Source organism: Polypterus senegalus, chromosome 4, assembly GCF_016835505.1.
Source record: "Polypterus senegalus isolate Bchr_013 chromosome 4, ASM1683550v1, whole genome shotgun sequence".
Lineage (NCBI taxonomy): Eukaryota > Metazoa > Chordata > Cladistia > Polypteriformes > Polypteridae > Polypterus > Polypterus senegalus.
The window spans coordinates 1,962,220-1,989,800 of record NC_053157.1 but is presented as its reverse complement, the minus strand read 5'-3'; the positions used below and the strand labels follow the sequence as shown (position 1 = coordinate 1,989,800).

The window sequence follows — 27,581 nt, the reverse complement described above, 5'->3', positions numbered from 1 at the left end:
CACTGCCACTCAGGGGGGCTGCCTTCTAGCGTCCCGGGGGAGGTACTGTTCAGTCCCTGCTTGTTCCACCAGACCATATACAGGAGAGGCGTCCCGGCTGGGCAAGGGCCCTGGCCATCCACCACACCCGTTTAATTTGCAAAGTGGCTTTACTCTGTTTATCACTCACTGTCATTAGGACCTGCTTTTGATTCCTGGATGGAGCTAATAGATTCCGTGGGCTGTTTTTTTGGGCACCTTTTGCTTTGTAGGGTAAATTACAAATCTAAACTTGGCCTTTATTGTAAGTATGCGTTCCTGCAATCAAATGGTCCTTTTTTTTGGACTTGCTTCTCCTCCACAGTTAGTTTCTAGTGCTGGAATAGGCCATAGTTTGCTCTCTATAGTGGAACAAATTCATTTTTAAAATAGAAAAAGGATGGACGAATTACAGTATTAGAAAAGGGAATCTCAAATACAGTGGAACCTCGGGTCACGAACGTCTCAGAACACGTTCAAATCGGGTTATGACCAAAAAAGTTCGCCAGACTTTTGCATCTGTTCAAGACCACACACTCGGGTGACAAACAAGCCCGTTTCCCTTCCGGTTCGTGCGCGCCGATGATTTCCGCACGTGTTCAGTCTCTCCCTGTACGTTGTTCTCGGTCAGATGTGCATGCATGCAAGGTTAGTATTCTTGGTTGTTGATGGTTAGTTTTCGTATAAATTAAGGATTTTTCAAATTTTCATTTTTTTCCTTGTGCTTAAAACTCATTATAAAAAAAGTGTTTACGGCGAGCGGTTCGTAAGGCTGTAGCGTGAACTCTTGCAATGTTAATTTTCTCTCTTCAATGTTTTCTCAGTGTTATTCAGTATTTTTACATTTAGTCCACTATTACACTGTGCATTCTATGGTATAATTATTTTTGTGCTTAAAATATATTTACATACAGTTTGTACGATCTGGAACGGATTAATTGTATTTGCATACAATCCTATGGGGGAGTTCAGGTTCCACTGTATGTGGTGTGGTCTATAAAACTGCTGCCTTGCAAAGACTCGGATCTTTTAGCTTTGCCCGTGATTTTTTCCTCTTTTCTTTTGCAGGCATAGTGGTTGAAGATTGTCTACTTTTAATACTGAATTTGCTGAAAAACAACAGCTCCAATCAGAATTTTTTCAAAGAAGGCTCTTATATTCAGCGTATGAAGCCGTGGTTTGAAGTGGGAGATGATAATTCAGGGTGGTCTGCACAGAAAGTGACTAATCTCCATTTGATGCTTCAGGTTAGTTTTATACATTGAGTTCAAAAATGTATTGCATTTATAGCAGAGGTGGGCAGACCTAGCCTTGGGGGGGCCATAGTGGCCATAGTTTTTTTTTTTTCCAGGTACTGGACACTTAATGATGGACTATCTTCACTGATTCTCTTTCAGGAAATGTTCACAGCTAGTACACATACACACACAAACACTTTATTATTTATTAGTGCTGGGCAGCAATTCAAATTTTAAATTGCGATTAAGCACATGATTGTCTGCAGTTAATCACAGACAATCACATTATGTGCAAAATTCAATAATGAACTCAAAAGTAGTGTATTGTGTGTATTTGGTTTGCAAGCACTTTACACAAATAAGGTGCTTTTTAACAGCAGTATTCCCTTTACATAGTAGCAGTTTCTTATAAATCTCAACTTAAACGTTAATGTCATCAAATCAAATATGAAACCAAAGCTATTTGTCACTGCCAGAGCATTAACATTTTATCTTGTTCAGTGGTTCCCAACCTGATTTTGGCCATGTCACACGTAGACCTCTCTAAAATCATGATGTCCCCCATTGTAACATATGTCCATCCATTATCCAACCCGCTATATCTTAACTACAGGGTCATGGGGGGTTTGCTGGAGCCAATCCGAGCCAACACAGGGCGCAAGGCAGGAAACAAACCCCAAGCAGGGCGCTAGCCCACCACAGGGCACACACACACATACACACACCAAGCACACACTACGGACAATTCAGGATCGCCAATGCACCTAATCTGCATGTCTTTGGATTGTGGGAGGAAACCTGAGCACCCGGAGAAAACCCACGTAGACACGGGGGAGAACATGCAAACTCCACGCAGGGAGGACCTGTCAAGCGAACCCGGGTCTTCTTACTGTGAGGCAGCAGCGCTACCACTGTGCCACCGCGCCGCCTGTACCTTATTCTTATTATTGTCTCTTCAAAAAGTTAACTTCTACTCATGTGGAGGAAGCCCATAATGTCATTAATTTGGTCTAAATAAGCTTCCAAAGAACATGGAAACAAAAGAGGGAAAGGATAGTTGACAAGCTGACAAAGAAATCACTAAGAAATGACAGTAATCCCTCGCTATATCGCGCTTCGACTTTCGCGGCTTCACTCTATCGCGGATTTTAAATGTAAGCATATCTAAATATATCTCACGGATTTTTCGCTGGTTCGCTGCTTTCTGCAGACAATGGGTCTTTTAATTTAGGTTACATGCTTCCTCAGTTTGATTGCCCAGTTGATTTCATACAAGGGATGCTATTGGCAGTTGGCTTAGAAGCTACCCAATCAGAGCATGTATTACATATTAACTAAAACTCCTCAATGCTATAAGATATGCTTCCCGCGTGGCGCTTGTTTTGTTTGCTTGTCTCTGTCTCTCTGCCTGACGGAGGGGGTGTGAGCAGAGGGGCTGTTTGCACAGAGGACACGGACGCTCCTCTACAAAATGCCGCTTTATCACGGTGCTTCTGTATACTTAAAAGCACGTATTGATTTTTTGATTGTTTGCTTTTCTTAGCGAGTGCTCTCTCTGACATTATCTGGTCTTCACGGTGCTCCTTTGAAGATAAGATACGTTTGCATTCTTTTAATTGTGAGAAAGAACTGTCATCTCTGTCTTGTAATGAAGCACAGTTTAAACGTTTGACTAAAGGATGTTACTTCATGTCTAGAGGGCTCTAATAATGTTAACAGGGTGGGAGAGTTTATAAGGGCTTAAAATATATAAAAATAACTACACAAACATATGGTTTCTACTTCGCGGATTTTCACCTATCGCGGGGGGGTCTGGAACGCAACCCTCGCGATCGAGGAGGGATTACTGTATTTAGACGGCCGTAAACCGGTTTTCTATGCTCTAACTGCGAAAATATTCAATTTATAAATAAAGAATCCTACTTCGCGGAAATTCATTTATCACAGCAGAGTCTGGAACGGATTAACCGCGATAAACGAGGGTTGACTGTATTTAAAAAATATATATATAATATGAAGTAATATGAAAATACAGAAAATACAGTTTTGAAAACAGATAATAAGAGATGTGATATTCATAAATATAAAATAACTTTAATGACAGCTTTTTCTATAATATTTTGATCATTTTATATTTTTGCTATATTGCAAAGTTTTATAAACATTGCTACAATTCATATTATTTTAATGATAAAAACGATTTCTAAGTAGAAAAACCCAAGCCGGTTGTAAAATAATAAATTAAAGGGTTCTTCACCATCCCTTCTATCCATCCATCCATTATCCAACCCGCTAGATCCTAAGTACAGGGTCACGGGGGTCTGCTGGAGCCAATCCCAGCCAACACAGGGCACAAGGCCCATCCCTTCTATGTTTATAGAAATATATAAATGTCTCTGTAAAAATAAAAATTATTTGTTTACTTTTTTCTATCATTTTTAAGAGTGAATTTCTGTGTTTTCATTTTATAAATTGTTTAACGTACCTAAAAAATCAAATTGCCCCCAGTGGGGCGTACACCCCATGTTGAGAATCACCAATCTAGTTTGTACCTCAGAGTCGAGAGCCACGATCACAACATTATAACTGGCACCTTCTGAGCAACAGCAAGTTCACATTTCTAAATCGGTTTTCTTTTTTTATCTGAACAGGTAGATACCAGCAGAAACATTTTCATTTACCATTGAGCAGCACAAACAGTTGTATGTTCAGAAGCAACTCTTTGAGGGCTAATACTTTTTCCAAAAAACTCAGTTTTCTGAAAAGTGCACAAAACGATGGTTTCACACATAAAAAGTGTTTTGCTGCCAGCTGTGCCCGCTGTCGGCGCCTGTTTGCAGTTTGTGGCAGCAGCAGCTTTGTGGGGGGGCGGCTTGACGGCCAGCAGGAATGCACGGTAGGCTGGCTGTCTTTGTGAGACGCAATATGGTTTGTACTTCCTGTCGTCGTAAGTGTCCGTCCTCCAAGGCGAACGTTGCCATTGGTTGCTCAGCTACAGGAACGTGTTGAGCACCACGATCAGCCGATGCCGGTACCTCACTTTTGTTTTCGATCCACACCTCCAGATCACTTGCGTCAAAATCAGAGTCCAGTTCGGCGATAATACGAAAAAAGTCATCCACGGATTATTTTGGTTTGAGCATTCACTTTGGTATCTCTCCATGGGCCATTTTGGAAGCTGTTTGCTCTTCGCTACTCACACATATGCAGGGAATCGAGGTCAGATCAACAGAGTTAACTTTCCTTCTAGGAAAGTAACAAGAAGATCACTGAGGCTTCCAAAATAATAATAATAACAAAAACTGCATAACGCGCAATAAAATAATTGTCTGCATTAATTCATCAAGGCGTTAATGCAATAATAACGCTTTAACTTGCCTAGCCCTAATATTTATGTGTATGTACATGGTGAGCGAAAATGAAATAGCACATTTCTCAAGGTCATTGTGTGAGGTAGAGGCAGCCCAGTGGGTTGGGGTGGGCTGGACGTCCTTTGATAGGCGATCCCTTGTAGTTTTGCAGTCGGCAGCATGCCTTGGTCTTGTGCGCACCTCCTTACTTTCATTGTCGGGGGAAAAAAAGAAATCCATCATCACTACGCAACGCACTTCAGCATTCCTCCTAACGGTAATGTCTCAAATTGGAAAACAATTCTTTGGTGGGTGACTAAATTTAGAAAGACGGGTGTACAACATTGAACAAAAATATCTCCAGGTCATCCTCGGACTGTACGAACGCCTGAAAACATCCCAGCTGTAAGGGCATCGATTTTGCAGTCTGCTAGACGTTCAGTGAGCGTCTGCCTGAGGCATTTCCAACACGTCTTTGATTTTGCATGAGGACCTCAATTACCATCCACACAAAATGGCTAATGTATACATTTCAAATTAAATCTACTACACACTAAATCGAGGTTGCTGGATATCCTGACTGGCCTGTACACTGGTACTGTGAGTGCTGTGCAGAGTGGAGGAGGCAGGGCCACTGTGTTTTTCCCAGTTAATAATGGGGTTCATCAGGCGTGTGTTCTGCTCCTACTCTCTTCAGTGCTTGTATGGACTGGGTGTTGGGCAAGGTCGTGGGGTCCAGCGGCTGTGGGGCATCTGTTGGTGAAGAAAGATTACGGATCTTGACTTTGCTGACGATGCTGTGATCTTCGCGGAGTCAATGGAGGTTCTGATCGGGGCTCTCGAGACACTTAGCGAGGGGTCTGAGCGTCTGGGCATGCAAAGGTTCTGATAAAAATCAAAGATCCAAGCCTTTAATGACCTCTTGGGCACGGCCATCAGCAGTGTGTCTGTCTGTGGCGAGAGTGTCGACCTCGTCAAGAGGTTTACTTACCTTGGCAGTGACATTCAAGTCTCTGGTGACTCTTCCTATGAAGTCAGTAGATGGATTGGGAGAGCATGGGGGGTCATGAGGTCGCTGGAAAGAGGTGTGTGGCGCTCCTGATATCTCTGCAAAAGGACGAAGGTCCAAGTCTTTAGAGTCCTGGTGCTTCCTGTCTTGCTATATGGTTGCGAGACACGGACGCTATCTGGTGACCTGAGACAAAATCTGGACTCCTTTGGTACTGTGTCTCTCCGGAAAATCCTTGGGTACCGTTGGTTTAACTTTGTGTCGAATGAGCGGTTGCTCATGGAGTCCCGAATGAGGCACATTGTAGCGGGGCCACATAGTTAGTGTTTAAATGTCAGTTCTGAGTGCGTCTCGTTTCATTGTCCCGTTTGCTGTTTGTATGTGTATCAGTTAATGCCGTCCCCGTAAAGGAGGACGGATGATGGAAGGAGACCACAGCTGCAAATCTGGAAAACACCTGTTCTTAATTAATCAATCACAGCCTACTTAAGAGGAAAGAGGGAGGAGAAGAAAAAAAGACCGTTGTGTTTCAACCACTTCAACTTGCTTGCTGTTTCTTCACATCGCGCCTTTCACCAGTTTGCTTTTCATTTTCCGGACTGTCTTTCAACCTGCATCTGCTGAGACCCCGGGGTCGATTCACCATCCACCATACGCCGAGGAATCACGGTGAGGTTGCTCCAATCGCCGGGAAAATCAAACACCACAATTGCCGCTAGTTCAGTCATCCGTATTCAGGACATTTTTTATATTCGGACTCAAGTTCACAATCATTCTGTTTATCAGTCATTTTGTTGCTCGTGTTGTGTGTTATATGTTACAGGGACAAGGGAGGGTTTTTGTATTTATATTTGGTGCTGTCTTGTTGCTGGGGTGGAGGGATATTTATATTTATATCTGTTTTGTGGCATGTCTTGTTTCATTTAATACATTTAATCCGTTTAATTTTACATCCTGCTTTTGTGTACTTGCATTTATACCGTCGATTGTGGGGAAAAGTTTAATTGTGTAGAAGTACGGCTTGATAGTTAGATTTCTCAGTAAATTATCCAGGCCACAGGTCTTGGAGGTGTAGCTGCCGGCTGGGTAAAGGGGTCGGCTGTTACAACATTACCTGCATTGTGAGGGAGCGGCCATGTGGCTCATAAGATCCTCATTGCTGGGGACCCGAGTGGCTGGACCAGGCCAAGGGGCCGCCCACGTAATACCTGGGTGCGGCAGATGGAGGGTCATTTCTGGAGGGTAGGATTGGGCTGCGTGTCTGCCAGGGGGGTTGCCAAACGCGATCTCGAGTCGTTTCGCCATGCAGTGGGTGCGGCAACGCGCTGTACCAGTGCCTGCTGCCCAACTTGACTAACTTGACACTAAATTGTGTAGAAATTGAAGGGGTCGGAAAACTTTCTGAAACCACAGTGTGTGTGTGTGTGTGTCTCTCTCTCTCTCTCTCTCACCGGCCACTTTATTAGGTCAACCTCTTGTTAGTAATCAGCCAATCACATGGCAGCAGCAGCTCAATGCATTTTGTCATGTAGACATTGTCAAGGCAGACCTGTTCAAGTTCAAACTGAGCATCAGAATGGAGAAAAAAGATGACAGAAGTGACTTTGAATGTGACATGGTTGTTGTTGCCAGACGGCCTGGTCACAAACTGCTGATCTGTTGGGATTTTGACACACAACTATCTCTAGGGTTTACAGAGAATGGTTCGATAAATATTCAGTGAGCTGCAGTTGTCTGGGTGAAAAATACCTTGTTGATGCCAGGGGTCAGAGGAGAATGGCCAGACTGGTTCAAGCTGACAGAAAGGCAACAGGAGCTCACATAAGCACTCGTTACAAGCTGGTGTTCTTTCCCATTTAGTTTCCATTAGAATAATCTCTTATTTAAAAAAAAAATTAAATTAAAAAAACTGCAGTCTTATGTGTTTTTTGTTTTTTGCTTAAAGTAAAGAAGAAAATTTGAACTTTACAGAAGATATTAGCATGGAAAATGATGTAATAATGTTAGTTGGATCTTCTGCATTCTAATCCTATGTTTGGGGCCTATACATTCATTACCTTTACATTGTAAAACCAGAGATGTTGCATTGCAGTGTTTGTTGTCTGATTTAATTATATTTTGCAGTTTACCTTACAGTAAATACATGAAGTAATGGCTTTTTAAATGTTGTCTTTTTAAGCTGGTCCGAGTAATGGTCTCGCCAGTCAATCCCCCTGGTGCCACCAGCAGCTGCCAAAAGTTTATGTACCACTGTGGTCTCCTGCAGCAGCTGTGCACAATCCTCATGGCTACCGGAGTCCCCGCAGACATTCTTACCGAGGTGAGACTAGACTCTAATTATTATCTTTAAACTCCTCATCTCCGCCATAAGAAAAACAAAGCAAAACATCGACAACAGCAGAATAGACATCCACTGGAAACCGTTGACTACCATCAATTGAATAACTCGTATTAAGTGTAATTTAGAATATTGTCAACAAGCAAATAGCAGTAAACAGATGTGATGAGTGTTATTGGCAGGAGGAGCAACTCTCTGTTTTGTTTGGCGTATAATAAATAGTAATTGTGTTTTCTTCTGTTGTTTTAGACGATAAACACTGTGTCAGAGGTCATTCGAGGATCACAACTAAACCAGGACTACTTTGCCTCAGTAAACGCACCTTCAAATCCTCCAAGGTGAGCCCTTGACGTTTTAGTTGACTATTGCAGTGTCTTAATCAGTCTGGTTTTTCCTTTGAATTGTTAGTAAGAAGTGACTCTTCAGCCCTTAATGTTGTTGTAATGAGCGATATTTCCACTTTTTTGTTCTTTATGCGGGCGGCACAGTGGCACATTGGGTAATGCTGCTGCTACATAGTTAGGAGACCTGGGTTTGCTTCCCAGGTCCTCCCTGCGTGGAGTCTGCATGTTCTCCCCGAGTCTGCGTGGATTTCCTCCCACAGTCCAAAGACATGCAGGTTAGGTGCATTGGCGATCCTAAATTCTAAAAAGTGTGTACTTGGTGTGTGGGTGTATGTGTGTGTGTGCGTGCGCACCCTGCAGTGGGCTGGCGCCATGCCCGGGGTTTGTTTCCTGCCTTGCGCCCTGTGTTGGCTGGGACTGGCTCCAGCAGACCCCCGTGGCCCTGTGGTTAGGGTATAGCGGGTTGGATGGATGGATGTTCTTTATGCCAATGTGTCGAAGCAAATATACATGGAGAGTCACATCAACCAAAGATCTTTTAATTCAGTGGTTTTGAAGTTTAGGCCTGAAGGTCCCTCATGGATGTAGGCTTTTATCTCTTATTCTTTTTTGCCCTTAATTTGTCTTGTTAATTAGTTCTCAGGTGTACGAGTATTTCTAGCGAATTTGCCCTTTTCTGTAGAGGTTGCTGCTTTAATTGTATTTATATACTGATGATCAGCAATGGACAGTGCAGTCAACAGTGAAAATTTTAAGATGGATGCAACAGGCAATGAGAATAAAACAGCAAATCATATGCAAAACCACACATCAACTGAATTAAATAAAGAAAACAGAATAATGCAGGGTTGAGCTATTGACTCGGGGTTGTGGTAGGTTTCAATGTGCCTTTGCATTTTGGTTAAAGAGATAAGGCATTATAACCATTTAGAGACATGCAAATAAGAATTTCATTGTCCCGTATGCACATGGCAGTGAAGTTGAACTTGACAAGAGTTATGGTATAATAAACTTTGTCCCATTTAACCTCCTTGGTGTTAACCCCGAACGTGACTTGGGCTTGGAATTCTATTCAGTTGCAGTTAAACCAGAGTCTGACTCGGGGTGACGTGTGATGATCTGCTTTATAGAGTTAAACCAGAATCACTCTCCGTACAGCGTTTTGTTGCCGCCTTCTTCTTTCCACTGTTCTCATTAGGGGTTGTCACAGCGGATCATCTTCTTCCATATCTTCCTATCCTCATCATCTCGCTCTGTCAACCCCGTCACCTGCATATCCTCTCTCACCACATCCATAAACCTCCTCTTAGGCCTTGCTCTTCTCCTCTTGCCAGGCAGCTCTATCCTTAGCACCCTTTTCCCAATATACCCAACATCTCTCCTCTGCACATGTCTAGACCAACACAATCTCGCCTCTCTGACTTTGTCGCCGACCCTCTAATGTCCTCATTTCTAATCCTGTCCATCCTCATCACACCCAATGCAAATCTTAGCATCTTTAACTCCGCCACCTCCAGCTCTGTCTCCTGTGCCACCATCTCCAGCCCATATAACACAGCTGGTCTCACTACCGTCCTGTAGACCTTCCCTGTCACTCTCGCTGATACCCGTCTGTCACAAATCACTCCTGACACTCTTCTCCAGCCACTCCACCCTGACTGCACTCTCTTCTTCACTTCTCTTCCACACTCCTCGTCACTCTGTACTGTTGATCCCAAGTATTTAAACTCCTTCACCTCCCTCATCCTCACCATTCCACTGACCTCCCTCTCATTCACACACATGTATTCTGTTTTGGTGGTCCTACTGACCTTCATTCCTCTCCTCTCATATCTCCACTTTGCCAGGCTCTCCTCAACCTGCTCCCTCCTCTCTTTTTTCTCTCTCGTTGTGTTGCCATCTAGTTGATGGAAATTGTATCATATTGGGGGAAAAAAAGAAGATTTTTTCTATACTTTCAGAAACTTTATGGTAACTCATCGATATTCGCAATTGAGGTGGAGCCTCCGATGGAAAACGAAAAGCCGTAAAGGCAGTTTTAGTAAATACTGATAATGAACCATCTTTCAAATCGAATAATAGTGATGTTGACGTGAACTGGTCATCAGACATTGACACAGCACGTTAAATTGATGATTCGGCACTGTACGGCCAGACTGCCCTGACAGGCCTGGTGAATTTGTTTTGTATGATTACTGTGGTGGGACAGTAGCTGTGTGAGAAAAAGGGCATACATACACTGTGTGCACAATTGTTAGGCAAGTGAGTATTTTGACCATATCATCATTTTCATGCATGTATTCCATCTCCAAGCTGTATAAACTTGAATGTTTATTGGATTTAAGCATATCAGGTGATGTGTGTTTGTGTAATGAGGGAGGGTGAGGCCTAAGGAGACCAACCAAGGTGTGCAGAATTATTAGGCAGCTTCTTTTTCTCGGGCAAAATGGGCCAAGAATGAGATTTAACTGACTCTGAAAAGTCAAAAATTGTAAAAAGTCTTTCAGAGGGATGGTGTACCCTCCAAAGTGCTAAGATATTGGAGCGTGATCACAGAACCATCAAGTGTTTTGTTGCAAATAGTCAACAGGGTCGCAAGAAACGTGTTGAGAAAAAAAGACACCAATGAACTGTCACAGATTTGAGAAGAATCAAACGTGAAGCAACCAGGAACCTGTTATCATCTAGTGCTGTCATATTCCAGAGCTGCAGCCTACCTGTAGTGCCCAGTACCAGGTGTTCAGTGCTCGGAGACACAGCCAAGGTAAGGAAAGCTGAAACCTGACCACCACTGAACAAGACACATAAACTGAAACGTCAAGACTGGGCCAAGGAGTATCTGAAGACGGATGTTTCAAAGGTTTTATGGACTGATGAGATGAGAGCGACTCTTGATGGACCAGATGGATGGGCCTGTGGCTGGATCAGTAACGGGCACAGAGCTCCACTTCGACTCAGACTCCAGTAAGAAGAAGGTGAGGTGCTGGTATGGTCTGGTATTATTAAAGATGAGCTAGTTGGACCTTTTCAGGTTTAAGATGGACTCAAAATCAACTCCCAAACCTACCGCCAGTTTTTAGATGACACTTTCTTCAAGCAGTGGTAGGTACAGGAAAAAGTCAGCATCTTTCAAGAGGACCCTGATTTTTATGCAGGACAATTCTCCATCACATGCATCAAAGTACTCCACTGCGTGGCTAGCCAGTAAAGGCCTTAAAGATGACAGAATAATGACATGGCCCCCCTTCCTCACCTACCCTAAACCTTATTGAGAACTTGGGGGTCCTTCTTAAACGGGAGATTTACAGGGAAGGACAACAGCACACCTCTCTGAAGAGCGTCTGGGAGGCTGTGGTCACCGCTGCACAAAAAGTTGATCGGCAACAGATGAAGAAACTGACAGACTCCATGAATGGAAGGCTTATTGCTGTTATTGAAAAGAAGGGGCGCTATATTGGGCACTGATGTCAGAAATGTTTATTTGGAAATGATGTGTTATTTGTTTATTATTCTCACTTTAACAGATGAAAATAAACAAGAGAGATCGGAAAAATGTAAGTTTTTGATTTAGTTGCATAATAATTCTGCACACTAACTAATAATTGTGCACACACGTGTATTCCCCTGATGATGTTCACACTCACATTTCCTTTGCATAACATTCAGGTTTCAGGTTTATTAACATTTTGGATTGACTGATGGCTCTGTATTTGTTTCATATTAAAATGAATCCCAAAAATACAACTTGCCTAATAATTGTGCACACAGTGTAATGATTACAATCGAGTGTAAGGACAAGCAAACCTTTAGCCCCCTCAGCACTGCTCACAATGAGGCAACTGTCAATGTTCAAAAATCTGATAGTCACTCAGCCTCATGCTTTAGTAACATACCATCGGACAAGGAGTGCATCGATCGTGTAGATCAGGAACTGACATTTTGCCCTCTCATATGTAAGCAACAGAAAAAATGATAAGAAATGTGCCAAAGAAACATGCGTCTTCTGTTCTGATTACAACTTGGGGCTGTGCGTTGATACTTTTTAAAACCTAATCACATGAAAAACAGGTGTTTAATCTGCACCGATTACACTCGAAGAACACTCGACACAATCTTTCATGCTGTGTTTCTAGTGATGTTTTACTATTTACAGGTTTCTGTTACGCATAATAACATTTTTTTTTCTTGTTAAAAATAAATTCAGCTGTTTTGCCCCCGTTTTTCCTGGGGAGTGTCTCGATGCATGCTCAATAATCCAGGTAAGGGAATTCTAGAAAGTTGATTCTGCTCATCTGGACATAGTGTTGTTTTTCCCGATACGTTTCATCACTCAATCAAGTGACTTCCTCAGTCTCCAAACCTGACTGTACAGATGAACAGAATCAACTTTCTAGAGAAACTCTAAGGAGGTTAAAAGATTTGTGAAAGTGATGTTTAAATGAAGTTAACACAAAAGCTGGCTGTGTTTGCTGCTGATACTAAAGTACAGAAGGTGGAATGGCAGACAGCCTCGTCGTTACAGATGGATCTGCATAGCATTCAGATGTGGGCAGATTCATGGCAGAAGAAGTGTCAGGTCATTTTCTAACCCACACCAGGGTCGCTTTTGGGGAGCTGGAGCCTATCCCAGCTAGCATAGGGTGCAAAGTTAGGAACAAGCCCTGGACAGGGTGTCATTCCATGGCAGGGCAAACACCCACACCCACACACAGGCCAAATTAGTGTCACCAGTTCACCCAATCTGCTTGTCTTTTGGACTCTGGGAGGAGAACACGCTTACTGTGAGGCAGCAGCACTACCAAATTGCTGGCCAAGATTTGATGAATGGCCTGTTTTAATTGTTCTGAAGTTTTAAAGGGTTAAGAGGCAGACTCTCCATTTCTCCCCAGATATACTAAAAAATGAGAATCTTCAATTGTTGAAAGAGCTCATCTGCTGTTTTTGTTCTTCACAGACCTGCGATTGTGGTTTTACTGATGTCCATGGTGAATGAACGGCAACCATTTGTTCTTCGCTGTGCTGTCCTCTACTGTTTCCAGTGCTTCCTGTATAAGAACCAAAAGGGTCAGGGGGAGATTGTTTCAACTCTGCTGCCATCAACCATAGATGGTAATGTTACTCTAGCCACTTATTTTATTGTAAAGGTTGGGCGCATGCGCCAATACAAGATAATTTACACCACGGGTCGCCAACTCCAGTCCAGGAGGACCACCATGGCTGCAGGTTTTCATTCTAATCCTTTTCTTAATGAGTGCCCTGTTTGTGCTGCTAATTAACCTCTTTTGAAGTAATTGTAATTGACTTGCTCTTGAAGACTCAGACTCCTTAATTGTTTCTTTTTTCAATAATGAGATACAAAATGAGCCGAAACAACTGGTGTCCATTATACATTATCTGAAAATAAAGACTGATGAGCGTCTCTGGAATGTTGATCTGCTCAGGTCCTCGGTGCTCTAAGAAAGAGAAAATCAACAATTTCAGAAATGTCTGCAAATGCTCCGCGAGAGCAGCAACACGCCACAAAGTTAAAGAACGCGTTTAATTAACAACAAGAATCGGCACCTCATTAAGCAGCTGGTTGGAGTGAAATTAGTTGGAGTTTGAGGCCCTGACTTAGGTGGTCTTCTGTTGGCTCCCTCACTTCACATTTCATTTCTGTTTGGGTGCCGTTTAAGAAAAGCAATGAAGCAGAGGAACGAGGAAGAAATTCAAGGGAGCAAATCTTTTAGAAAGCAATTCAATTAAAATGAATTCACAAGAAGTTAATGAGCAGCACAAACAGGGCACTCATTACAAAAATGGTTAAGAATGAAAACCTGTAGCTGTAGTGGTCTTCCAGGACTGGAATTGGCGACCCCTGATTTATATTATTTGTGTGTCTTTTTTTTTTGTACTGTTTAGGAAAATGTAAAATGTAATCAGCGGATTGTTGTTTTACAGCCAACTCAATATCTGCAGGCCAGCTGCTTTGCGGTGGTCTTTTTTCCAATGACTCGCTCTCCAACTGGTGTGCAGCTGTGGCGCTGGCACACGCACTGCAAGATAACTTGACACAGAAAGAGCAGCTCTTGAGGGTACAGCTGGCAACAAGTCTTGGCAACCCACCGGTATCGCTGCTGCAGCAGTGCACCAACATCTTGTCCCAGGTACGTGTGCTGACACCGCGTCACAAAGAGGGACCTCCATGAATTTTGTGAACACTTAACACTTGTAAGGGAACATTTTGCACAAACATTAGGAAGTTTTTGTTCACACAGAGAATCACAGACACATAGAATAAGTGACCAAGTAGTGTGGTAAATAGTAGGACTTTATTGACCTCCAAAAATCTACTTAATGTTATTTTGGAAGAATTCAGTAGACAGGACTGGCAAGCTTTGGTGGGCTGAATGGTCTGCTCTCGTCTAGACTGTTGTGATGTCCCTAAAAACTACAGTCCAAGTAAAAAGTATGTGAACCCTTTGGAATTACCTGGTTTACTACATGAATTGGTCATAAAAAGTGATGTGATCTTCATCTAACTCACAGGTACTGATATACCTAAGGTATGGCCTTCCCGAGGTTTCTTCCATTTTTTCCCTACAAGGGTTTTTTTTTTTTTTGGGAGTTTTTTCTTGTCTTCTTAGAGAGTTAAGGCTGGGGGGCTGTCAAGAGGCCGCCTGTTAAAGCCCATTGCGGCACTTCTTGTCTGATTTTGGGCACTACAAAAAAATAAATTATATTGTATATACACAATGAGCTTACGCCAATGACACACAAAATTCTACTCTTTCATGTCTTTATTTTATAAACGCAATTAACGTTCACAGTGGTAGTGGAAAAAGTAATTGAACCTTGGGATTTAATAACTGGTTGACCCTCCTTTGGCAGCAATGACCTCAACCAGGCTCTTCCTGTAGCTGCAGATCAGACCTGCTCATCATGTGGGGGGAATTTGAACCCACTCTTCCCTGCAGAACTGCCTGAACTCTTCCATATTCTTTGGTTGTCTTCTGTGTGTGGCTCTCTCTTCAAGTCGTTCAATAGGATGGAGATCTGGGCTCCGACTGGGCCACTCCAAAAGGCAGAGTTTGTTCTTTTGAAGCCATTGTGCTGTGGATTTGCTGAATATTTGGGCTTGTCCTGTTGCATCAGCCAGCCTCTTCTGAGCTTAAGTTGACGGACAGACACCCTCACATTATCCTGGAGAATTTGTTGATAAACTTGTGAATTCATTTTCCCCTCAGTGATGGCAAGCTGTCCTGGCCCTGAATGCAGCAAAGCAGGCCCAAATAACGATGTTCCCTCCATCATACGTTACTGTAGGGATGATGTTTTGATGTTGATATGTGGTGCCCTTTTTACGCCAAATTAAGTTTTGCTTCTTCCTCCCAAATGGTTCAATTTTGGTTTCATCACTCCACAAAACATTTTCCCAGTACCGTTGTGGAGGGTCCAAGTGCTCTTTCGCAAACTTCAGGCATTCAGTAATGTTCTTTCTTGGTGCCCTGCCATGGACTCCTTTCTTGTTCAGTTTTTTGCGTATAGTTGACTCATGAACAGAGACGTTAGCCAGTTCTAATGACTTCTTCAAGTCCTTTGCTGTCACTCTAGGGTTCTTCTTTACCTCATTGCTGACTTTGCGTTGGGGTCATCTTGGCAGGACGGCCACTTCTAGGCAGAGTAGCCATAATACCATCTTGTCTCCATTAATAGACAACTTGTCTAACAGTAGACTGATGAATATCTAAAATTTCTGAGATGACTTTGTAACCTTTTCCAGCCTTCTAACAATTCTCCATCGTAGCTCTTCAGACAGCTCTTTTGTGCGAGGCATGATTCCCATCTGGATATGCTTCTTGTCAAAAGCTCACACTTAAACTTTATAGTGTTTTCTATCAATCAAAGTCATTCTTGGCCACACCTCTGAACTCGTTTCATTAAATGGACTCTACGTGTGCTAAATTCGGACTGCAATGAGCTTTTTAAAAAGTCGTTAGCTTAGGGTTCACTTACTTTTTCCAACCTTCAGTTTCACAGTTTGAATGATTTATTCAATATGGTCCACAATTCTCTGAAAATCTGCGTATCTTTAGTTCTAGGAGACTGTGTTTGTTCATTATTTTGACTGACATGAAGATACAGCCATGTTTTATATGGGAATTAGACATAAATAGAGAATTCCTAGGGGTTCACATACTTTTTACTTTGACTGTATTTTGGCTACCACTATCCCTACATCATTTCTCAGTTGCTCATTCGCTTCACCGTACAACAACTTACAGTTTCTGACCTGAAAATTGATGCAATGTTTTTGTGAAATGGATAGGTAGATTAACAAATGAAACTTGACAGAGACGAACATAATAGCCACGTACACGTCTGTGCGCACATATGCACGCCAGAGAGCACATTAAACGCTGGGGTGAGTATGCTGTCGGCATACTCCTACTTGTGGTGAGCTCTGTTTAGTTTTTTATAGAAATAAAGTTCTGACCGAGAGCCCCTTGTTCAGATTTTTTCACTTGATTTGACGTCGTTGGATTTATTGAGTTTTTGTATAAAGCATAAAAATTTGTTGATCAGAACAGTAGCGGTCCATATACATTTTGCTGCAGTTTTCACTTCTCAGAAAAATTAAGGGAACACTTAAACCACACATCGGATCATGACAACAATATTCAAGTGAAAAATTTTTAACCAAGTAATCCTGTGTATTTTGTTGAGAACAAAAGATGTAACAACGGTCAGTGGAAACCAAAATCACAAACACATTGAGGGCCGATTCAACATCACACCAAACATCAAAGTCAAAAATTGAAATCCCAGGCCGATCAAACTTAACGTGAATTTCATCACGGCAACTCCTCGTGTGACTCAGTATGGCCCACACCATGTCTGTGTGCACTCCCGACAATGTTTGGCCATGCTGCTGATGAGATTGCAGACGGCGTCCTGAGGGATCTCCTCCCAGACCTGGATCTGGGCATCAGTGAGCTCCTGGACAGTCTGTGGTGCTACATGGCAGTGTCTGATGTATCGGTACATACTGTCCCAGAGGTTCTCAATTGGATTAAGATCTGGGGAATGTGTGGGTCACTCATTGGCATCAGTGCCTTTATTATCAAGGACCTGCCTACACACTCTGGCCACATGAGGCTGGGCATTGTCCTACACCAGGAAGGACTCGGGGCCCACTGCACCAGTGAAAGCTCTGACTGTGGCTCTGACGATTTAACCCGGTACCTAACTACAGTCAAGGTAACGTTGCCTAGGATGTGGAGGTCTATGCGACCCTTTGACGATATGCCTCCTCAGACCATCACTGACCCAGCGACAAACCAGTCATGCTGGGTGATGTTTCAGGCTGCATATTGATCACCGTGGCATCTCCGGACTGTTTCATGTCTGCCATCTGTGCTCAGTTCGAACCTGCTCTCATCTGTGGAGAGAACTGGGTGCCGATGGTGGAGCTGCAAATTATGTATTTTCTGGCAAAGCCAAAATTGTTCTGTGTTACAACACTTACCTGTTACCTCATGGCACAGACTGAACTTCTAAATTTAATATTTATTTCTCTTCATCTCTAAATACTCACTTTTTTTTTTTAATTGGTATTCCCATTTCTGGTTGAAATATTGTCCTTTGCACAGTTATACATAAAAATCTAAGATGCACAGATGTATTATGGTGCCACTTGTAGAATGTCTGCATTTTAAGCAAAAAAATGGAAGTACACGATATAGGATTGTTTTGTTGTTTTTATTTGAAGATGAAACTGAAACATCTATCTTTATTGTATATGGAATCTCACCAAAAGCATCCATTAACTGGATAGGTTAGTGTCAAATCATGTGGTTCTTTCTGCCTGGCCTTCTCGCTTTTATTGGCGTTTTCACTGCCATGCTAGCACTTTGGTGACTTAAGTCCATGTCACATTAGGTGACTTTTCCAATGAATTTCTGCCATAACCTTCATTTACATAATCTCATACCCATTCAGGGGCAGTTGGTCACAGGTCCAGTGGAGCCGATCGTCTAATGCGACATAACCAATACCTGAGACCAACAAGTCTGCAGCTGCCTAGGATGAAATCTTAAAAGGTTTGACTTGTGTCTGGAGTGTGGGGCTCATCAGCGCCCCCTTTTAGGTCACAGGTGCACAAATATAATCATAGATTCAAATCAAGTGAACTTGTATTACACCAAATATCTTTTGCGGCTTCTTTCTCTAACATAAGTATTCTCACGCACAATTCAATCGCGATTCTCCTCTACTCCCTCTAGGAAAGCCTTGTCCTCCAACTCACCTGGGTGAGGTCGAGCAGCTTCTCTAATACCAGACATGGGAGTACTTCCAGTGCCACGTGATTACACCTTGGAAACTCCTGGGTCAGGTGGAACCTCCCTAAATTGTTTGAATCCTCTTCCCACAGCTCCCTCTGGTGGCACCCACGTACCCCAACAGGCCTGCCCATCAGGACTAGATTAGATTAGAAAAAACTTTATAAGTCCCACAGGGAATTTGAGATGCATGCAGCAGTAGAAGCATAAAAAGTAAGGATACAGTCCAACATAACAGCTAATACAGCCAATTGATCAATCTATCTACAAGCTACAATTCCCTAGGTGTCCTTCAGGTGTAGAAATGGGCACTCTATCCAAGGGGTGCTGCCACCTGGCATACTGGGAAACTACATGGCTCATAGAGACAGTATTGCCCTGTCCTTCTAGTATATCCTCCTGGCCAGGAAAAGTACCTGCAACCAACCTGTCCGCAACGCCTGTCCATCTAGATCCATCCCTTATGGCCTCCCATCTGGATAAGGGACCACCCTTCCTCCTGGTTGGGATGTTAGTCCAACCTCCTAGGCACCTACAAACCTGTATTAGCATCTTCAGCATTAAGCAGTAAGATTTACAGATTTACTATTACAGCATATATTTTTTATCATAGAAATATAGGGATAGACCTCTTGTAGAAATTTAAGTATGGAATTCTCCTTTTTGGCTTCATCTAACAATGGCAGAGTTAATGGGAGTGGTGGGGAGGGTAACAAGTGCATTTAGTCAAGCTCAGGCTTCAGCGCTCTGTGACTCTCACATTACAGCCACACAGAGTTAATTTTGAATTGCCACTTAACCATATTTTGGTGTGGGCGCAAGGCCAGGACATTTGGAGAAAAACCCATGCTGATAGACACTAGGAGAATATGTCGGCTCCACATGGGTGACTACCGGTACAACATGTGAAGCCAGGATTCTAGATCCATGAGGCAGCAGTGCTAACCACAATACTGTCATTCCCTAAACCTCAGCAATACAGTGGAACGTCTGGTCACGACTGTAATTCGTTCCAAAACTCTGTTCGCAATCCGATTTGGTCGGGACCCGAACTAAAACCCAAGTCAATTCAATGAGCATTAGACGGATAACACCATACTGGCATCAGGCTTCCCAGGTTCTCTACCAAGCAGAAAACACATTTTGTCCATTTCTCTTTACTTACTACTGTATATGCTTGTGTCTCACTGATAAGAAGTACAGTGGAAGCTCAGGTCACGACCGTAATTCGTTCCAAAACTCTGGTCGCAGCCTGATTTGGTCGTGACCCAAACTAATTTCCCCCATAGGATTGTATGTAAATAGAATGAATCCGTTCCAAACCGTACAAACTGTATGTAAATATATATTTTTAAAGATTTTTAAGCACAAAAATAGTTAATTATACCATAGAATGCACAGTGCAATAGTAAACTAAATGTAAAAACATTAAATAACACTGAGAAAACTAACATTGCAAGAGTTCACGCTACAGCCTTATGAACCGCTCGCTGTAAACACTTTTTTTAATGAGTTTTAAGCACAGGGAAAAAAATGAAATTTTGAAAAATCCTTAATTTATACAAAACCTAACCATAAACAACCCAGAAAACTAACGTCGCATGTACGCGCGTCTGACCGAGAACAATGTACAGGGAGAGACTGAACCCGTGCGGAAATCATCGGCGCATAAGAACCGGAAGGGAAACTGGCTTGTTCGTCACCAGAGTGTGTGGTCGTGAACAGATGCAAAAGTTTGGCAAACTTTTTGGTTGTAACCCGATTTGTACGTGTTCAGAGACGTTCGTGACCTGAGGTTCCACTGTATAAGGGAAGCCTTGTATTTAACTGCACCTGAAAAGAAACTCCAAACTATCCACCGACCAACTCTTTTTCTTTTAAGGTAAGCTTAACTTGTATGCCAGTCGCTGGACTAGGGTCGTGTGGTATACTGGCACTTGAAAAGTACAGAGCAACCCAAATATTATGATACCAGCATTTTGGAATTTTTGGTACCGTAAGTAAATGTCGGTTTTCTGCTCAATCATTTTCCCCATCCATAACAAGCATTATTACTGTTATTAAATGGCATGTTTTGAGAAGTCAGAACTTCACAGGGGTATATTGCTTTGACCCCCAAAATTCCCCCACTGCTTCAATTTGATCAGAACTTCATAGAGATCTCCCACCCTTCTGTGACAGGGGATAATAACCCCTTATTGAGATCTGGAGTTCATGGCTATCAGTAGGGAGGCCGAGTATCATACTTTAGTGCTTTGTGCCCCCTTTGCGATTGGAACTACATGAAGAATCAAGAATGAAGCGGCACGTAGTTAAACGCGAACGGGCAGCACACCAGGAAGGCTGGAGAAAGATGGGTTTGAATTGGGGATTTGGACTGGAGCCATTTTGGTACCGTTGCTGAAGTCCAAAAGCTGATATCGATACCAAAGTCAAAATGTCAGTGCCGATTCAACTCTACACTGAACACAACTATTTCATTTCATAAACGAGGAGTCCTTAGTGTAATCTCTCCACCATTCAGAACTTTCAACTTAATCCGTGAACAAAGAACACTTCTTATAATACCATCACAAGTCCCTTCATAACAGTAGGGATGTTAAGTTAGGTCCCTACCTCAGAGCCACCACTTCGCCTAAGCAGGTACCCAATTAAAGAGACGCCTCCTTTATTTTTAAAGTGCTATTTTTAACCTCTGGAAAGAGCCCTGAAAAAGAAGGTGCCAGTCCATCACCGGACCCACTTACGCCACCTGAGGAAAGCGTTTTTCCTAAGGTTCTGTCTGATACCTTCCTTGATCTGTCCTTTTCCTCCTTTGCAGTGAAACTATACGTTTAAAATTTCAGATAAAGTCAGCGGTTGATCCAACTCATTTGCATTTGAAGTCAGAATTTGCAAACCATATAGCGACCTGCGGGCACTTGTAGTGCAACCACCGTCGACCCAACATGCCAATGCAATGCACTGGCCAGTTTTATGATGCTGATTTGGTTATAAGCTTAAACAAAGTGATGACGGAATGTAATCTCTCTTGCTAAAATATAGTAAAAGACGCAATGCCCGACTCATTGTCACTGATGCGCCCGCGTTTGTCAGATTTTATCTCCTTCCAAAATATACTTGTTAATTGGTGACTGTAAATTTGCTCGTGTGAGTGTGTGTTAATCCTGAATTTCTTGCCTTGGATGGCATTGGCTCCCTGTGTCCCTGTCACTAAATGTGCAGACAAACGGTGGCAACGTGGATTCACATCGACTGCCCTCTTTGCACAAGTTAACAGGGCCAGTCCACATTACTCCAGGAGTCTGAGCTCACCAGTATCTGTCTGCAGCTCCATGTAAGTCTGTGTCAGAAGTTCTTTGCCCTTCATGCTTATAGTGTGGCCTTCTCAATGCCAGGCCTCTTCTCAGTGTCTGCAGTGTAGATTCTGTTTGCCATGTGAGACACGATAGCAGGCTTGTCAATGTGTGATGAGCTTAAGTGCACAACTTAAACAGCAATCTCTCTGTAATTTTCAGGGCGATAAGATCACCCGGAAGGTAAGTTTGTGTTTGTGCAGCAACACCTGAGTGAACTTACAATGAGCAGGGTGCTCCTTTGTGGTTTGGTTTGGCCGCACTAATTTCTGCCTGTGGTATTATTTTTCTAACCTGCTTGGCTTTCTGGGCACACTTTTTTATGTTTCACTGTGGCAGCATTTAACTTTTGATTCTGGGAGAGGAGCTCTGCATTTTCAATGGTTGTAACTCTTTTGCTTTCACCGTAACAAGTCTCATTCATTTGGTTTTCTTAATGATGGACAGTTTAGAGCTGGTGACATTTGGATCCTTCAAATCGCTTAAATGCTTCTGGTATCAAATTAACGGTCGTGGACATGGCTTACTGTTGGATTAAAGCTTTTTGCTTTCATTTTCTGTTTAGTAAAAGCCTTGATTATATAATGCTGACTATAGTGCAATTATGTTTATTTTAAATTTAAGGAAAGGAATGAAACAATTCAGAGGAATGATGAAAAAATTCAGTGGAGACAATGGCACTGATCAGGAAGCAGGTGGCAGAGTTAAAGATGTTAAGATTTGCATTGGGTGTGACGAGGATGGACAGGATTAGAAATGAGGACATTAGAGGGTCAGATCAGGTTGGACAGTTGGGAGACAAAGTCAGAGAGGCGAGATGTGTAGAGGAGAGATGAGGGGTATACGGGGAGAAGGATACTAAGGATAGAGCTGACAGGGAAGAGGAGAAGAGGAAGGTTTATGGATGTGGTGAGAGAGGACATGAAGGTGATGGTGTAACAGAGCAAGATGACGAGGACAGAAAGATATGGAAATGGATAATACACTGTGGCTACCCTAACGGGAGCAGCCAGAAGAAGATTAAAAAAAAATTCAGGGGAACGAATCTTAACAGAGCAATTCAATTAAAATGAATTCACAAGAAGTTAATCATCAGCACAAACAGGGCACTCATTAAAAAGGGTTAGAATGAAAACCTGCAGCCACTGTGGCCCCCCAGGACCGGACCTGGCGACCCCCGAGTCAGTAAAAAGTGAAATACTCCGAGAACATTGTTGGAAAAAAACGACTCTTGCTCTACACAAAGTAAAGGCTTTACATGATATGTGAGATTTATAGTTTCTTCTTCTTTCGGCTGCTCCCATTAGGGGTTGCCTCAGCGGATCATCTTCGTTCATATCCTTCTGTCCTTGTCATCTTGTTCTGTTACGACATTTATAAAATCTGTGGATGGGGTTAGAAAGTGAATTTTGAAGAATTCTCCCTTAGTGTATGTAAACGTCTCACTTCAACTGTAGGTGATGTCATTTCATTCTGAACTGGCGACTAACTGAGAAAGGACGACAAAGTTGAGAAACAAGAGTAACGTAGACTAAAGTAAAGAGAAACATTTTTAGTACCTTTGGTGAAAATGCATCCATCCATTTGTCGTAGACTAGATCTTAATTTTTTGGTTTTGTTAAGCATTACAAAGAGATCAGGCGTTTAATTAAATAATTTATTCTAACAAAGAAATTTTTTTATTTAAAAACTTGACACAAAGGGTAAGTTTATTTTTCAAGTCAAAATTGTTTAGTCTCCAACATGGTATATATGTATTTGCCATGCGAAATTGTGTTTTTTAAATTAAAAAAAAAAAAAAAGTCTTTACTTCACAGACGCTTTACATTAGTGGCTAATGGGGCATGGCCACCACCATGAAATAAAAGTTTAAAAACTTAACAGCGAAGTTTCAAAATGGATAGAATTGTTTTATCACATATTCCTGGTACTGTTTTTCTCGTGGTAAGGATACATTTTCAGTTCGCTTGTGTGAATTCTCACATAAACACGGAAGCAAATTAAAACAAAACCATCAAACGTAGCATGAAAAGTTGACTGTGATTTGGCCTTTCAAAAGGAAAGCACGCTAAATGGTGGTGGGGTGAAAGATTACACACACACACACACGGGTGGTCCATCCTTTAAAATGGCTGAATCTCATAATATTGGTGTTACTTATAAGCTATTTTACAATGTATTTGTATTCACAAGACACTGATCAATACTCAACAACTGTGTCGTATTCTGTATGTTTTTAAGCTTTTTATTTTCCCAGGGTGTCTGGTGCTCCATTAGACTTAATTATAAAGTGTCAGGGGCGGCACGGTGGCGCAGTGGTAGCGCTGCTGCCTCACAGTTAGGTGGCCCGGGTTTGCTTCCCGGGTCCTCCCTGCGTGGAGTTTGCATGTTCTCCCCGTGTCTGCTTGGTGCTTCAGTTTCCTCCCACAGTCCAAAGACATGCAGGTTAGGTGCATTGGCGATTCTAAATTGGCCCTAGTGTGTGCTTGGTGTGTGGGTGTGTTTGTGTGTGTCCTGCGGTGGGTTGGCACCCTGCCCTGGATTGGTTCCTGCCTTGTGCCCTGTGTTGGCTGGGATTGGCTCCAGCAGACCCCCGTGACCCTGTGTTCGGATTCAGCGGGTTAGAAAATGGATGGATGGATAAAGTGTCAGTGATGGCAATTTTTTTTTTTTTTAACTTATGGAAGAAAAATAAGCCACAATATCTGAATTTAACAATAGGAGCATTAATGCTGATTCTTAATGTTAAAGTCCTGAATACCCAAATAACACAGTGCACCCTCTATATAGCTTAAAAATCATCCTCTCTTCTCTTAGCTATGTCGGTAATCAATGTCATGTGCGTACTTCAGTCCAAATGAGACTTGTGTCATGTCTGGCGACTTTTTGGTGACCCTTAGTTAGTTAGCAAACAAATTTTTAGTTTTTATTGCTTACAGGGATCATTCATTCATTAATTGTCTTATCCATAACTGTCTATCTTTAAAGTCTAAGATACTGCTTTAAAAAAACGGCACCTTCACACAACATGAATGACCACCTGTGGAAATATTTTGAGTGTATATGATATATTTAACAAGTTACCTATAAAGATACGGATTTGGCTCAGACCGACAAGAAAATAAAGTGGTATGAACAAGTAACGTACATGAAACCCGCTTCACTACTTCTTGTTAGCCAACAAAGTACATGTTGCTAGTGATACTTCTTGAAAGTTAACAGAGAAGAATTCCAATCCCAAATAGAGACACATAATTACAGTATTCTTACACAAATTTATAGAAGGTTCTCAATTTCAGAACACAATTTTGCATGTCAAATGCATATACAGTTAAATTCCGTTACAACAAATATCTTTACAACGAATTGTTCATTACAGCATATATGACACGAGTCTATAGAAATCTGGTTACTACAAAGTCCATTCAGCAGATACTTTCATTACAACAAAGTGCACAAAAAACCTTGAAATGCCCGAATGAATCATCCAAAGAGCAGTTAGTTCTGTGGCCTCAGCTCAGTTGTGCACAATGATCCCCAAACGCAAACACTGTAATTTTTCCTTTCTTTCTTCTAACTTTCCTCGTACTTTTTTGACTTTTTTGTTTCCTGCGGTTTTCAGTGATACCTTTTGCTTATCGCTCATCGACATTTGAAAAACATCCATTGGAACTTAACTCATTGTCACCCTCCTATAGAAACTGCAGGCACGAAAAAACGATAACAGTTCATGTTAGAAAAACACTATTGCGGCAAAAAGAAAAAAGATGCTGCCAGTGAATTTGGAATTTCACCATCGATACTGTCAACTTTCTTGAAAGACCAGGCAAAAAAAGAAGAAAAATCTCGGGTTGCAAAACACATGTGAACTGCTGCATTTGAAGATGTCGAAAAAGCAGTTTTGATATGGTTCAATGATGCTTGTTCAAGAAACATTCCTAGTAATGCAGCACTCATTCAAGAAAATGTGAGGTTTGTAAACTCTCTTGGGACCTCTCCCAAGTAGACAGCATGCCGAAGAGCGTCCCAAAGTCCGATCTCCGCGTCTGTGGAAGACCGTTTCAGTTGCCGGGGCAAACAGCTGGCTCACAGGTATGCTGCATCTCTCCGCCAAAGCAAACAGAAAAGATCTCGATGGGTGATGCAAGGTACATTGTAAATGCAGGTGACAGGATTACTTGGTCACTGATCTGGCCACGATCCTGCCTGACTGCTGTGCCTGTGTATAGCAGAGTGGCAGACCCCGCTACAATAAATAACTGTGCCGTTCCCGTTTCAAGCTGAATAAAGCTGGTTTTGCTAAAGTACTGAGACTAAGACTCGCGTTTTGCGGTTTAAGACAGAGACATATAGCACAACCCTGATCTTTTAGGATTCGTTTCTGTGGTGCCTCACTGCACCGCTGTGAGCCTGCTATTGCCCTGCCCCAAACAATCTTACACAGACACAGCAATCACACTTCTGGACGTACTTCGGCGTGTCATCATAAACCTCACAATATGAAGAAGAAGAAGAAAAGGATGATTCGGTGTCTGATTGATAACTGTGCTGCCCACAACATGCTTCCACATTTAGTTAATGTTCGTGTTGAATTCCTCCCACCCAATTGCACGGCAGTGCTTCAGCCACTGGATTTGGGCATTATTCGCACCCTGAAAGTGCATTGTGGCAAGGAAAAAATTCTCGTCAGCATAACTTGTAGGCAGGAGGAGATTATTATTAACATGAAAGAAGCTACTGAAATTATTGCAAACGCCTGGACGCAAGTTAAAGAAAGCACAAAAGTAACAAACACAGAATCTCGTTACAACAAAATATTTTGTAGGTCCCTGGGAATTTATTGTAGTGTATTTTTACCTGTATACACTCACTGGCCACTTTATTAGGTACACCTTGCTAGTATCAGGTTGGACTCCCTTTTCCCTTCAAAACTGCCGTAATTCTTCATGACATACATTCAGCAAGGTGCCGGAAACATTCCTCAGGGATTTTAGTCCATATTGACATGATAGCATCACACAGTTGCTGCAGATTTGTCGGGTGCACATCCATGATGCAAATCTCCCGCTCCACCACTTACCCAAGGTGCTCTGTTGTATTGAGATCTGGTGACTGTGGAGGCCGTTTGAGTGCAGTGAACTCGTTGTCAAGAAACCAGTTTGAGATTGTTTAAAGTTTGTGACATGACGTGTTATCCTGATGGATGGAGCCATCAGAGGATGGGGACACTGTGGTCATTAAGGAATGGACATGATCAGTAACATTCCTCAGGTAGGCTGTGGCATTAAAATGATGCTAATTGGTACTAAGGGGCCCAAAGTGTGCCAAGAAAATATCAACAAAACTGTTACAGTATCACCACCAGCAAGAACTGTTGATACAAGGCAGGATGGATCCATGCTTTCATGTTGTTGACACCAAATTCTGACCCTACCATCCGAGTGTCGCTGAAGAAATTGAGACTCGTCAGACCAGGCAACATTTTTCCAATCTTCCATTGTCAAATTTTGCTGAGCCTGTGTGAATTGTTGCCTCAGTTGCCTGTTCTTAGCTGAAAGGAGTGGCACCCGCAGTGGTCTCCTGCTGCTGTAGCACATCTGCTTCAA

At 42.4% G+C, this 27,581-nt stretch overlaps 1 protein-coding gene across 4 annotated transcripts in view; it reads left to right on the top strand.

Moving 5' to 3' along the window:
* The window catches only part of uso1 (USO1 vesicle transport factor), a 128,152-nt gene that overhangs the window by 64,043 nt on the left and 36,528 nt on the right, over window positions 1–27,581 (top strand). For 2 of the 4 annotated variants that reach the window (XM_039750137.1, XM_039750136.1), the window contains 6 exons: window positions 1,087–1,265; window positions 7,795–7,935; window positions 8,203–8,291; window positions 13,252–13,406; window positions 14,238–14,443; window positions 22,138–22,158. In XM_039750137.1, coding sequence (XP_039606071.1) covers window positions 1,087–1,265; window positions 7,795–7,935; window positions 8,203–8,291; window positions 13,252–13,406; window positions 14,238–14,443; window positions 22,138–22,158 — 791 coding nt within the window. The remainder of the gene's footprint in view (window positions 1–1,086; window positions 1,266–7,794; window positions 7,936–8,202; window positions 8,292–13,251; window positions 13,407–14,237; window positions 14,444–22,137; window positions 22,159–27,581) is intronic. The other 2 variants (XM_039750139.1, XM_039750138.1) reach the window with 1 other exon arrangement.